Here is a 14992-nt window from a genome sequence, read left to right as displayed (position 1 = left end):
ATGCAAGACTTGATACAAGACTAAGTCAACAGACATAGTGCACTAACAGACTCCCCCTTGGATGTTGACGAAGTCTTCAGTGTCTAATCTTTTGCATGACACATCTTCAGTCTTGATCAATCTTCACGCTCTGTCCAAATTGTCTAACACTGTAAGCATCCATCAATCTCTCTTCTTTGATCAGCTTCTTCAAGCTCCCCCTTTCGTCAAGCTTCCGTGCTTTCAGGATCGTCACTTTGCTTTCCAGTTACAAGCTCCCCCTTGCTTCAAGCTTGTCTTCAGACTCCCCCTTAGACTCAACTATCGGGATCGTAATCTGGCATCTGCAATTTCTCAAACATTTATAACTACAAACATTTTGAACTTCCAGGATTGAAAACCTGGCTCACTCAAACTTTCTAAACATTCTCCCTATCAACAATTTTCAAGATTTGATAGTTTCTGCAAACAAGATCGGAAACAAGCTCTTTAACAATATAAGCATCCAAATCCCTCACAGTTAATCATCCGAGTTCAAATTAATGACCTTGGAGATTTCACAAACGGTTTTTGATTTTTGTTAAAAATTTCAAGTTTCAAATTAATGAACTTGTTTTATTTTCAGAAACACGATCAGCATACTTAGATTTTGAAACTCAGCACTCAGACATCGGTTGTCGAAAATAAAATGAAATCAAAATCTTTTTGGATGTTTCTGAAACATAAAGCAGTAAAGAAATATTTACAAACATATTTACAAACAATGTTTTTGTTTGAGTTCGTGTCAGAGGATCATATCAGTTTTTGACAAATCACTAGTACCATTGAGCTTTAAACACTTTCAATTCTAAACAATTCACTTAGATTGTCAGTATACTGATCCACTTAAATTTTCACACAAAGTTCAACTGTTTCGAGATACGGATTTAGTGTTTTAAGGACTTAACTTATTCGCGTGTCCCACCTCAGAATATACTCTCGTATCCAGACTCATATATTCAGTCTTACAGGTGAATGTACACTAATGATATCTGTAAATGGGTAATGTGAAACCGTGAGAGCTCAGGTCAGAACTTCCGTTCAGCAAAGAGATGACGACTTGACTTTAGGTGTGTCCCGTTTGGGGATCTTTTCTTCAGCAGCACATGATTAGCATTTTTCAATCTTTCATCATTTTTTATGCTGAGGGTAGGCTTTATGATTAAAGCAATGTAAAGAATTATACTAGGACTAGGCTATTGCTCCCGCAAAATCAGAAGTCCAGGTATAATACCCCAGATATCACCACGCACAAAGACCTAGTATGTCAAAAATAGAAAACCCTTCAAACAAGATTTCAGGGGTTACCTATATATCCGAGAGATGTTCCCCACGGAATAAGTAAGTTTGAAATTTAGGTTTATATCTCGAACACAATCTACTAAGCGTGTAAAAATCTACTGGCACATCATCAGTGAGACCGTTTATCACATTTAAACATACCATTTCTTTAGCGTACTGTGATTATCTACTGATGTATTATCATTTCCACTTTTTACACAAAAATTGTTTTTCGAATTTTATCATGTTTTTGTCTTTTTCAAATTTTCAAATGTTTTTGGATTTTCTGACAATATTACTCCCCCTAAAATGCAAAATCATTTAAAGAAAATTTGATAACCGATGTAGATAGCTTTGTCTCGCCATCCATTGTCTGCTTAATGTGTACCGAATTTCATAAAAAGCAGTAAATACCCCCATGAATTACAACACATTGATCCTTTACAGTTTGAAAACCATTTTTTCAATCTTGTGAAATTAATCACGTTTGTTCCGCCGTGAGGGTTTCGGCATATTCAAGTTACATATTTTTGTATTTTTGAATATTTGACAAAAATTAAAAACAAACATATTTTTGATTTTTCAATTTTTTGACAAAATGAAAACATATTTTTGGTTTTTAATTTTTCAATTTTTAGGGCTTTTTTTTGAAATATGGTTTATTTATATACAAAAAACAAACAAACTAACTCCCTGTTTCACCCAACATAGGGTCCAACAACCTTCTCCTCCTCTCGTTGTGCCAGGCTGCTCCAACTTCCATTCTCACAATCTTTGGTTTTGTTGAGCCCCTGCACATTTAAAATATTCAATTACTTGAACAATTTAGCCCAGTTTTGTTTGACCTTAGGCATTTCAACACAATAAACTTAATTCAATGTCGGAAAATCTTTGTCATTTTAAAACAAAGACTTTTTCAATTTGCACTTCAACTTTTTCATCAATCTTTGAAATCATTGGTTTCTTAACTAACCAAGTTTGACCTTTTGAAGCACCTCTTTTGTAAAAATGTGAGACTTTTTGAGCATTTTGTTTTTGAACAACAACATTTGGTTTCCAAAACTGTTGAGATTTTGTCATATCAACTCAACTGATGTTTTCCAACTTTGTGTTGTTCTTAATCTGGGTGTGTGAGAATTCATGGTCTGTCTTGAATCGAACCTGTTCGGGTTTGATTTCCAATTTTGATTTGAAGCAAACTTGTTTGTATTATACCTCCAAGTTTGTTTCGAATCAAATCTGGTTGACCTTCGTTTCACATTCTCAGTTTTTTGTTTCTCAACATTTTCAGGCTTTTTTCGATTCAACATCAACAGGTTTCAGATTTGAACACTTGCGTGCAAGATGTCCAATTTGATCACATTTAAAACATGTTCTCTTGGACACATCTTTGACCTGTGGTTGTTGCTTTTTCTTTTGAGCTATGAACTCGTCATTAGACTGTCGTCTAAATTTTAGTTCTTTCTCTTCTTCTGACGTTGCTCCATGAACAAAATTCATCTTTGCCTGATAGTTTGGCATTTCATTTCTTTTCTAACTTTGTTTCTTCTTATAACCCAACCCAGCTTTTATGTTTTTCTTCTTGAAACCAGGTTTGTTATAAAAAGTTTTGTGACCTTTTCCAGCAAACTTTGGAATATCAGACTTTTCAATTTCAACCATTTTGAAAACTTTGTCAATCTTTTCTGAAATCACATTCTGAATCGGGAATACAACATCTAAGAATAATTTGTCCGATCCAACCATTGTATAAACCAATCCTTTTGAATCATCATTCAATTTTTTCTCGGATTTAGTATTTTTCATATATCCATCATGAAAATTACCTTCATTTTCATCTTGTGATTCAGAATTACCTGCATTAACCGACTCTTCTTTCAACACACTTTCAACGACCTTACCTACCACCTCTGAATCACTAGAATCATCAGATTTGGAATAGGTTACGTCAATGTTGTCTGGCAATTGATCTACCATGTTGAAAGCTTTTTCGACCTTTTCATCATCATAAAATACAAACTTTTCCAGTGGTGGAACTTGATGAAACTCTGAGCCAATACCTTTCTTGTTTTGCTCAGCATCTTTCCCATCTGGTTTTATGTTGAAAATTCTTTCAAGCACATATGACGACGCATGGTAACTTTTTAATTTGTTGTTATCCTGTTCTAAATCAGCAATCTGACGTTTTAGTTTAGCAACATCCTCAATATATGAATTTACAACATCTTGTTTAATTTCATACATTCGTTTTAGTTCCTTTGATGTTTCAGAACAATAATTAAATCTTGATTGAACAAATTTCATTTCACCCTTCACCTTTTCATATGACTCTTTTGTAACATGATATGCCAATTTTATTGAATCATAATCTTTCTTCATTTCTTGACAAACATTTTCTTTTTGATCACATTCTTCTGTCTTTTTCAAAACATTTTCTTTCAAAACTTCATTTTCTTTTTCTAATTTTTTATAATTTTCTAAAAGTGTTTCATTATTTTCTTTTAAAACTTTTTCGTTTTCTAACATTTCGTTGCATTTATTTTTGAAAACTTCTTCAACTTTTGTGAATTCAAAATTTCTTGTTCTGAATTTCTCATCTTTTTCAGTACAAGCATTGCATGGTTCCATGCATTTCTTATACTGTTCAACAGTTTTTAAGATTTCAGAATTAGAAATTACCTAAGTGATTAGCACTTTGGTGTTTGCTGCAACTTCTGTTTGATCAGCATCTTTCTACTTTCCTTCAACACCAACCTTATCACCAGCATCACTAGCAATCTCCAAAATCTCATTCTTTTCTTCAACCAAACTTTCAATTTTCTTCTCATCTTCTACAACTTGTTGTTCTTCAGTAACAGCTTTCTCAACTTCTACATTCACCTCATTTTTTTCTTTAATCTTTTCTTTCTCAGCAACCTTCAAATCTTCCTCTTTAACAACTTCGACTTTCTTTACGACCTCAACTTCCACAGCTTCATCTTTAACCTCTTCAGCAGCTTTCTTTAGATTGTTTACCATTTCTTCAACAATCTTCGTCATTCTTTCTTCATCCCTCTTCCTCAAACACGATGTCATGGCATATCTTATTTCCTTTTCATGCCTTTTTGCACATGTGTCATCTTTTAATACATTTCTATAGTATTCAGCAGATCGAGGAATTATGAGAAGAACATCTTCAAAAATTATGTCTTTCTTCGGAACAACAGGTTCACCTTCTCTGTTGAAATAGCACTCTCTCTTCTTATCCCATCTCTTATTACTGACAACACTCTCGAACTCTTCTTGCATTTCATCCATTCTGTTCAAAGCAATGTTTCTTTCTCGATAAGTTTTCTCACTTAGAATCTCTTCTCTGGTTTTCTCCTTGACTTCAGCTATAACATTTTCTTCTTTGTTTTCCTCTTTAATTTCAGCAACGAAAACATAATGTTGACTTTTTGATGTTTTTCTGCCACGAGCTGTAACTATATTTTCCAAACGATCTTCTTCTGGAAGAACCTGACTCCAATCATATCCTTCATCATCATGGAATACAGCAAGTGCTCTTGATTTTTCTCTGGGTTTGTCTTCAATAATCTTTGGCTCTTCTCTGCTACGGTGGTAAATTGCCTTTCGGTAGTAATCATCATTGAATGGATGTTCATTTCCACCAACAGCAACAGAATTATTGCATTCTCTCTTGAAATGACCTTTTTGCTTACATTTGAAGCAGGTCACTTTGGACTTGTCAAATCCAAGTTTAGTTGATGCACCACCTAATGATTGTTTCCCAGTAATCTCCATATATCTCTGAGCTCTTCGAATGCAACTTGCCAAACACCAGCGAATGTCTATGAGCTCCATTTCTTCTAGATCAATCTGGTTGTAGTCTTCTTTGGTTAACTCTGAGTTTCCAATTTTGCCAGCTACAAGACCTTCATACGATTCCAGAACAGATGCTAGAAAGCTCATTTGCTGCTTAGCTGCATTGATGCTCATTGCAGGAGAATTTTTCAACTTGAGTGCAATGTTACACAATATCTCCTCTGCATCTTCAGAAATAGTTTTTGAAGCAGATGAATGATAACCCGGATCGTAACTTGATGAGCTTTTCTGTGGCTCTTTTGTCCTCTCACCACTGAATGCTGTCTTTGGTGAACTATCAGCTTTCACCGAAGGTAAATTACCTTTGTAATACAAACCAACATTCTGTTGATGTGAAGAACTGCTCATCTTGCTTTGTTTCTGCAATTCAAGCTCATTAGTTTCAATCTTTTCAATTAACGCATCAAGAGAAATTGTTTCATACAAAACATCATTTTTCAATATAAACACAAACGTTTGCCACTGATCAGCTCGTGGTAACGCTTCTATGATTTTGTCAATTATTTCTTCTCTTGTTTTTTCAATCTTAAATCTTTCCAGTTCGATTTTTAGATGAAAAAAACATTCACTCATTTGTCGAACTGATTCACCGTTAAGACTATCAAACAAATCAAATTCTTTCTTTAATAAAGCAATTTTGTTTTTCCTGATTTGTTTACCCCCTCTGCCTTAACCCGTAAAGCTTCCCAAATGGATTTTGAAGATCCATCATGTTCTAACAAAGTAAACATGTCATTTCTGATGGATGATTGAATTAAGGCAATCATTCTTTGTTCAGCTGCAAATTCGAATTTGTCTTCTTTTGATAATTTCTTGAGTGGAAGATCTTCTCCTTTATCATCCTTTGGTTTTTCATATCCAAATTCCATACAGAACTAGCTCTCGTGTGCATAGGCTTTTGCCCAGTTGATGAAACGCTCTTTCCACCATGTATAGTCTTCAATACTTTCAAGAGTTGGTGGCTTTGAGTGTGTTCTGTAGAAGTTATCATGTTTAATGTTCTCATTTATCGCTTTTGTAATGGTTTTTGGTGTGACAGTTGAGATTTCGGAAGATTCGGATGTAAACGCGTTGTAGAACGTATTGTAAAACTCTTCAGCCATGATGTGAAATTCTTGGATTTCTGGAGACAAAAACAGACAAATAAACACAATCAGTTTAAACAATATCGAACAACTTGAAATAAACTGACACTTGGTTGACGTGAAATGATCTTGGTACGAAATATCAACTTTCAAACGAAATAATGATTTCAAGCGGAATCACTTTGGTGCGAAATTACTTTGAAACGGAATACCCTTTCACACGAGATTACACTTTCAAACGGAATTCCTGAATGGCAACTTCAAACGAAATCACTCTTGGTGCGGAATTAACTCTGGTGCGGAATAACAATTCAAACGAAATCACTAATTCCGCGTGGAATTATCTTTCACTCAAAGGAAATCATTCCTTTGAAACGAAATTATAATTTCGTTTGAAACAACTCAAACGGAATTAAATTCCAAGCGAGATTAGCCATAAGTTCGAGCGAAATTAATCCTGAATAACCAATTCCGTGCGGAATTAAAAACCAATTTCAAATGGAATTATGATGATGTCATTTTGTCCAAACTGTTTTTCAAACGGAATTAGTCAATTTTATATCGAATTTTAGTCCAATTCTTTCAAGGATTAGTTAAAACACTGTTCCGCATGACATATGTGAAATTCAATCCATTTTGACCGTTAAATCTTGTTCAATTTAGAAAAGAAGGTGTAGAAGTAAAAAAATCTGATGAAATCAAGCTGAATTTGGTAGAACTCATCCTCCTGTGCTCTGATACCACTTGTAGGATCGTTGTATGACCCGAATGAGTCGTTCAGAAGAGTTTTGGATCCGAATCAAAGGCGGAATCAATGGAACGGACGTGAAAACAGCTTGATACTCTTTAATATATCTCTATTAATGATCTGATAGAATTACAGCACCTGGAGACAATTTGGCAGCACTTCGTTACCGAATCACAAGATCTAATTCCGTTTCAAATGAAACGGATCTATCACCTATTTATAGTGTTGGTAATTCTGTTTGAACATGTCTCAAACGGGATTACTTTACAAGCGGAATTACTCTTACAAACGGAATTACAAGACACAAGCGAAATCACTATCTAATTCCGCACGGTATTACTGGATCACCATTATAAGCGAAATTAACACACTTCAAGCGGAATTAGCTTTTATCTTGATTTCTCGATCTTCGTGCCCTGAATAATGCAAGACTTGATACAAGACGAAGTCAACAGACATAGTGCACTAACAGAAATGGATTGAATTTAACATATATTGTGCAAAACATAGTTTTAACAAAGCCTTGAAAGAATTGGGCCTAAAATCGAACAAAAACTTGATTAATTTTATCAAAAACTGATTGAAAAGATGACATCAGCAGCATTTCGCGCGAAATAGCCTATTTCGTTTGAATCAGGTCATTCATTTCGTACGAAATGCACCTTGAAACCTTCATTTCGCACGAAATAAGTCATTTCGTTTGAACAGATTTTCATTTCGTTTGAAAAATTACTCATTTCGTATGAAATCAAAAGTTATTTCGCTTGAACCGATCATTTCGCTTGAAAGTCATCATTTCGCTTGAAAAATACCTCTATTTCGCAAGAAATAGATTGTTAGTGGATCATTTCGCACAAAAGGGTTATTTCGTACCAAAGGTCATTTCGTTTGAGATTTGATTTCGTGAGAATCTGCATTTCTCTTGAAATCTGTGATTTTGAGAATTTGTGAAATTTGATTACCGAAACATGGAAGAAGAGTTTTACAATGCGTTTGCTACACCAGTTGCTCCAATTACAGCTGCCGAAACTATTTACAGTGAGAATGAGTAAGGAACTTACCAAAAACCACCAAAGCTAATGTACATTGAAGATTTTTAAGGATGACAAAGTCGGTTTGAAAACTGGGTGCAAGCTTATAGGTTTGACGCATGGTGTTCGCTAGATGTAGGTTACGTTAAACCGAAAAATGAACGTGGGATTGAAAAAGCTTTTAGTGATTATTCAGATGGTGAAAAATTGAAATACACTAGGGAAAAAATGATGTTATTCTTCTCCAACAATCAGTAAAAGAAGATATTTTTGTGTTGCTTCAACATAATAATACTGCTAGATCAATTTGGTTGGCGTTGATTAACAAGTTCAAGGGAAGTGCTGATATGATAAAGAACGAAAAGCTTTACTTAAGAAGTCATTTGATATGTTTGTAGCTTTCGAAGGTGAATCAACAAAAACGACCATCGATAGATATTGTCATCTTGTTTTGGAAATGGGAAGATTGGAAATAAAGAAAGATGACGAAAAGTGAGTTGATAACCTAGCCGATGCGCTACCACAACATAAATGGGGAACTTATTTGTTGATTTTGAAACACATGAGAAAGTCTGAAAGTATGAATTTGGCAAAGTTCATACAAAAGATTGAAGAACATGAATTGGATATTCAGAAAACTGCTATTCTGAAAAATCCAAATGCTCAACAAGATGTTAGTCTATACTACAGAGGAAACAAATTTGAGACTACTCCAAGTCCGAAGATTAAGACTGCTTTCAGTGCTGATAGTTCGTCTAGATCAAATGGTAGTACTGTTACTCAGAGTGGTGGATTTTCATCATCATATTCAAGTTTTGATCCGAATTTCACAACACCAAGTCCTCAACGACCGAATACAACAAATCTGCAATGCAATGTTACCTTGAACATTCAAAATGGTCAAAATCTCTCTCCAGAAATGGCTAAGCAACACATGGCATCACTTGTCACTATGTTAGAATCATATGAAAGTTTGGTTGCTAGAAGAATTGGAAATCCTATGCTTACCAAAGAGGATTATGATCAGATTGATGCAGTAGAACTTGAGTTAATGGACATCAAGTGGTGTTTAGCCAGTGTTGTAAGAAGAGCAGAAAAATTCCAACAAGTCACCGGTAGAGATGATTTTCGTGAAATGGGTGCATCTTCCGATAGGGTTTGACAAATCAAAGGTCACTTGTTTTCGTTGCAAAGAAAAGGGACATTTTAAACGAGAATGCAAAAATAAAGAAGCAACTGAAAGACAAGATCCATCTGGAAACAAAAATTATTATCAAAAATCAATTTTTCATCAGCTTGCTCAACAACAACCATCGTCATCACATGCTATTGAAGATGGAAAGAAAAAAAGCTTTTCTTGTCAATCAAGATGATGAAAAAGTTGCAGAGGGATTTAGCTGGGATAAATATTGTCCAGATAAAGAATTCCTAGAAAAATCAGCTTATGTTGCTCAAATCCTAGAAGAAGAGTCAGTCAAATCTAAGCTGAAAAGAATACCAATTTTTAGTGAATTAGGATTTGATGCAGACACCGATGATGAAGAAGAGTATATCAATAAAGCTAGAAAAGGTCTGGATACTTACAGTTTTAATTTTTTTTTTTTTTGCAGATAAGATCGAGATGTTGAAAGAAAAAAGGGCTGCTCGACTGAAGAGAGAATGGGAAGATTTGGAAGCAAAAAAGAATAGTTGAAGAAAATGCAAAATTGGAAGCTGAACAAGCAAAGGTTGAAGAAAATTCAACAGAGAAGATCAAAGATACAGAGTGTGAAGAAACAACAGAATTTGATGAAGAACCGATAATTGAGAAGGTGGTAGAGAAAATTGTTGAAGTGGGGAAAATAGTTGAAAAGATCGTTGAAATAGAGAAAATTGTCGAAGTTGAAAAGCTCGTTGAGGTTGAGAAAATTGTTGAAGTTGACAAAATCATCAAGTTGAGAAGATCGTTGAAGTTGAAAAGATTGTTGAAGTCGTGAAACCTTGTCTAAAATGTTTGGAATCTTGCAAACATTGTGAAGAAAAAGACAAGAAGATTAGTGAACTTGAAGAGTTGAAAGAAAAATTGTTGTTTGATGTGAAATACGTAAAAGAATCGTATGATGTACTAAACAGAACAGTTGTGTAACGCCCGTCTTATATATCAAGATTTTATTAAACAAATACACATTTTAATGCTAAAATGTGACTTTACAAAAACTTTTCATACTAACATTCCAACATGTTACAACATTTCAAAACTATACAACTTAATGTAATTGAATTCGGCGTTTAAAAGATACGACGAAACGTCGTGCGGAAGCTTGTAAGTTATCGTGTTCGGTTCCTCATCGAGCTTGATCTTCATCCGGGCACTCTTGGCAATCACCTATGATCAAAAGGAACTTAAAAGTTAGTTTTGATAGTTAAATAATAAGTATAAACAAGTTACATGGGTCAAACAACAACAAAACAAATTTATTTCCAGAACAGGGGGCGTCGCGTGACGCCAAGGGGCGTCGCCTGACGCTAGGCCCCCTTTTTCACAGACTGATGCTTAATCAGTTGCTGTACATACCCAGCTCAACCCGATTTCACGGAAACGGCCATAACTTCTTCGTTATTGATCCGTTTTACCCGATTCTTTTTCCCACGCGTCCGTAATTCAATTCTCCATCATATGGAGTTAAAATTCAACATCTAATTTCACAAAATTTTTAGACTTCAAGCTCTTGGCTTGAAGTTCAATTACGACACTTTTTGACCCGTTTGCGATTTCATCTATCAAACTTGTTTGTGGCCCTTGTTTCTTTTGCAAACATATTATTATGATTATTTCCTATTATACAAGGTTCAATTCACGAGTTATTACACATTTTCAACCCGTTTCGCTATCACTTCTATTTTGACCCGTTAAGGGTATTTATGCACTAAGGTTCCGTATCATCCCTTTTATACTTATCTTAAGGATTTAATCTATCAAAACACTTATTTCCAACGACCTTTAAAGGTCGTTTGCCCGATTTACCCATCAAGGGCATTTTAGTCAACTTTAGCCCCTCATTTACGATGAAGGGCATTTGCTACTAATTTGACCCAAAAATGTATGTTTAACCAAAATCTTATTTATACGTACCTGGCTCGAGTCAACCTAGTGACCCGTTTCGACACCTTGTTTTTATTACCGATATTCTTATGGCGACGCAATTACCCAAACTACTATTCGCCCCTGTAAACACATGACTAACCATATTAGTTGATTTTGTCAAATGGCGTTATTCCCACCATTTGGCCCGTTCGACCTACATAACCCAACATTTTCATATGTAACAAAACATGGGTTTTAATTACCAATCACACATCCGACCCATTTCGGATTTTCTCACTAGATCCCCCCTTTTTTATTTTAAGTCAATTTCTTATATTTTTAACCCATTCGGCTTACGCTATGGGTGTCCTTTGAGACTTATTTTACTTTAGTCGATACTTGACTAAATTTCCATTTTTTTACTCATTTTCCGATTACTAGTTACGCTATAAGGTAACTTTAAGAAAAAACTCACTAACTCTTAACCAATTCGTGACTACTTTACCATTTTGCCTCTTTCACCATTAATCGTGGTTTAAAACATTTTTATTGGTTCCGACTCATTTCATTTTGTGTCGGAACCCATGATTCGAACCTAATCCTTTATTGTATTCATTGCTTATAAAATAAACACATATACTACAAATGGGTGTAAGTTTTACTTACCTCGCATCCTGTTAGGATCTGGGGCCATTATGATTGTGTTTGTTTGCATAAAACGAATAAGTGCAGCGGAAATGAGTAGCAAACTTTGTAAACATAATCAAAAGAAAGTATAGATTGATAAACAATTGCTATTTCATTGAGTCAAATGATTTACAATAGAAAGCAAATGATTACAGCAAGCTTACAATCTAAGCTCCCCCTCAGCCTGATACACCAGAGTTGGTTGCACAAGATGAAAGGATGTATTGAGGAGAAGAACTCACTCAAAACGATCAAATATAACAGTACAGAATACTGTCATATTTATAGGCAAACCAAACTACGGATCTACCTCAGCTGACGTCACCATGATAGTGACATCTAACGACCTAACAAACTATAAATACTGTTCTATACAAACTACTGACATGTAACATCTGATAAGTAATAAAATGTAAAGCTAAGGAAAACTACTGCTTCACGTTCCACTGTTGTAGCCTTAGTACAGATGTTGAGTCTTCAGTGCTTTCTTCAAAGGTGATCAGTTTTTGGGAGGGCAGTGCTTGAGTCTTCAGCAGTACTTAGGAAACAGCAGTAGATAGAGCAGCAGAGTTTGTCTTCAGCAGTTGTTAAGTAATCATCACAGTTTGGTTTGTCAGTTGTTGTAGTTAAGCAGCACTTTAAGATCCATCAGCTGTTAGATAACCACTGTCAAGGGGAGAGCATAGGATAAACTGCTGCTTATTGATGGTCCACTGATGAGATCCGGTTTTGGCTTTACATTATCTGTTCCTCTGTTAGGGTTCAATCCCAACAATCTCCCCCTGGAACAGATAATGCCAAAACCCTTCCTTATTCAGGACCTTTATTACTCATCAAGAGTGTCTTAGCTTGTTCCTTAAATTCAGCTTCAAAATCTTTGGCACTCTGGTCATCCTCATCCCTGCACAGTGAGAGCTCAAGGAGATCCTGCAAATCTTTAACACTAAGGCCTAGTGCTTCTTTCCTTGATATATGCTTCACCTCACCATTGGCTCTGACCAGGGTCAATACGTGGGTCTTTTGATCAGACATCCACTTTAGTATTTTAAAGCCTAATGGGTTTCTTGGGAGAGATTTATCTTCTGATGAGTTAAGGGATAATGGCCTTGAAAACATCTGCAGACTTTCAGACATTCTTTTGAAAGCTTCTTCAATGACTTTGTCTGCTGCAGCTATATCTTCTGCAGTTTTTTGTTCAATAAATTCTTGTCTTTCAACTTCTGTCTTGTCTTTTGCAGTGTTCGGTGATGCAGGCTTGTTTAACACCTTCACAAAAAGGTTTTGAAGCTTTGATGAGCTATCTTCTTTCAGACCCATTTTCATGATGACGTCTTTGAAGTACTCTGCTTCTTTTTCTTTAGCCTCTTCCTCAGTCAGCTGTTTTCCTTCCTTTTGGTCTGACACAAAAGTAGGTTTGTATGCTGTTTTTAGCATTGTTTTGAGGCTTTCAATTTGTTGTTCCAGTTTCACCATCTGTTCTCTCTTCTTCCTTTTCTTCAGCCTCTCAAAGGCTTCATCAGTTTGCTGCCTAGACCATTTTGATATGGCTTCAGCAGTGTCCACCTTAGCATCCACTAGCTCCTTTTTCTTTCCTTTATATTTAGCAGTGAGATCAGCAATAAGCTTTTTGTATTTACTCCAGTTTGGAGCATGTTTCTTCTTTGAAGGATCATTCTTGATTTTTTGGATCTTTTCAGCCTCATGCTTTAAAGCTACTAAAGGTCATTCTTTAAACTGGGATTCTTCAGCAAGGTAGAACTTTTCTTTCATAATGAAGGCTAGAAGTTGTTTTCTCGACTTCTTCTTTTGATCAACCTTTTCTTTGTCTAGCTCTTGTGCATATTCTTCCATCTGCTTAACCTTTGCAAGGTAGAACTCCAGTCTATTAGCAATGCCTTCTTCGCTTAGCCTTTCTTTTTCACTGTCAACCTTAGCTTTAACTTTAGCTTGCCTAGCCTTTATCTTGAGATAATCAGTTATATCTTCTGGAGCTATATAGCCTATTAGTGAGGAGAATTTTCTTTTTGATGGATCTGTTTCTGTATAAAACTGCCTCATTTCATTTTTAATGGCTTCAAGCTCCAGTGGATACTTTTCAGCATTCGGATCATGTATCCCTTCATCGGCAGTGATTGGCTTTCTATTTCTGCTAAAGAGCTTTGGTTGAGATATAGGAAAGGATGGAGCAGTGGTGGATGGTTGACTAACAACTGTTGAAACAACTGGTGTCTCAACTGCTGTTGTCATTACAACTGCTGATGTGTCAGCAGATGTCTTCTGCTTTTGAGCAGGGGATGGAAGATGTGATGGTGGTGGTGACTCATTATCAGGAATGAGAACCCTTCTCCTTTTTAATGGAGGGGAGGCTGGTGATGTATTGGGTGGATCAGTGGTTTGTGACTGTGACTGACTGACAGTAGTTGAAACAACTGGTGTTTCAACCACTGTTGTCATTACAACAGATGTTGTAACATCTGCTGTCTTCTGCTTTATGGCAGGAGGCAGTGGTGGTGATATGATTGTAGATGATGATAGTGGTGGTTTTTGTGTTATAGACACAGGTGGTATTCTTAAACGCGGTGAATCATTGAAGTCAGAGGACAAATCAAAATCAACTTTTGAAATTGGTGAATCTTAAAAATCACAAAAGACTTCAAAGATTTATCCTAAAATAAAGACTTCCCAAAGTCAATCAAGGGTGGAGAAACCTAAACATTCTTTTGAGGAAAAGAAAATGGAAGAAGTTTTAAAATCTGAATCGAAAATCTTTGCAACCACTGAAGAGAAAATTGAGTTTGAGTTAGATAAATTGATTGAAGAATTCCCACCTATCAAGGAAGGAGCTCTAAAATCAAAACCAGAATCTAATGTTCCAAATGTTGTTTTTAACATTCCAAAACTTGACATTGTAGCTCATGATATTGTCTTTGGTAGTGTACCAAATGTTGAAAAATCTTGGGTATCATTGTTTAAGTAAATGTCTTTTGATGTGTGTAGGGGCTTCCAAGGTCTATCATTTTCTAAATGCATAATGGATAGCGGCGCCTCACGGCACATGACAGGGATGTTAGCACTTCTATACGACGTCAAATCAATCAATGGAGGTTATGTCGGGTTTGCTGGAACTCAAGGTGGTAGAATTGTTGGAGAAGGAATACTTACTAACGGGGTCGTATCATTTGATAAAGTGAACTACATTGCTGAGTTAGAAAAC

At 35.6% G+C, this 14992-nt stretch overlaps 1 protein-coding gene across 1 annotated transcript; it reads right to left on the bottom strand.

Annotated features, from left to right (window-relative positions):
* Positions 1–1997: 1997 nt before the first annotated feature.
* LOC110888581 (uncharacterized protein PF11_0207-like) lies at positions 1998–4374 on the bottom strand. Its single transcript, XM_022136101.1, has 2 exons — positions 4054–4374; positions 1998–2090 (listed from the first exon to the last, which is right to left on the bottom strand). The coding sequence occupies exons 1-2, from the start codon at positions 4372–4374 to the stop codon at positions 1998–2000; spliced, it is 414 nt and encodes a 137-aa protein (XP_021991793.1).
* Between the last annotated feature and the right edge of the window lie 10618 nt (positions 4375–14992).

The sequence above is a fragment of the Helianthus annuus genome, chromosome 6, assembly GCF_002127325.2.
Source record: "Helianthus annuus cultivar XRQ/B chromosome 6, HanXRQr2.0-SUNRISE, whole genome shotgun sequence".
Lineage (NCBI taxonomy): Eukaryota > Viridiplantae > Streptophyta > Magnoliopsida > Asterales > Asteraceae > Helianthus > Helianthus annuus.
Note: the sequence above shows the minus strand (reverse complement) of the source record. Positions and strands in the feature narration are given on the sequence as shown.

Coding starts and splice junctions, on each gene's coding strand:
- LOC110888581 (XM_022136101.1), bottom strand. CDS start 4,374: ATGACATCGTGTTTGAGGAAGAGGGATGAAGAAAGAATGACGAAGATT. Junction 2,091..4,053: donor CTAGTGATGCTGGTGATAAG/GTTGGTGTTGAA, acceptor TTAAATGTGCAG/GGGCTCAACAAAACCAAAGA.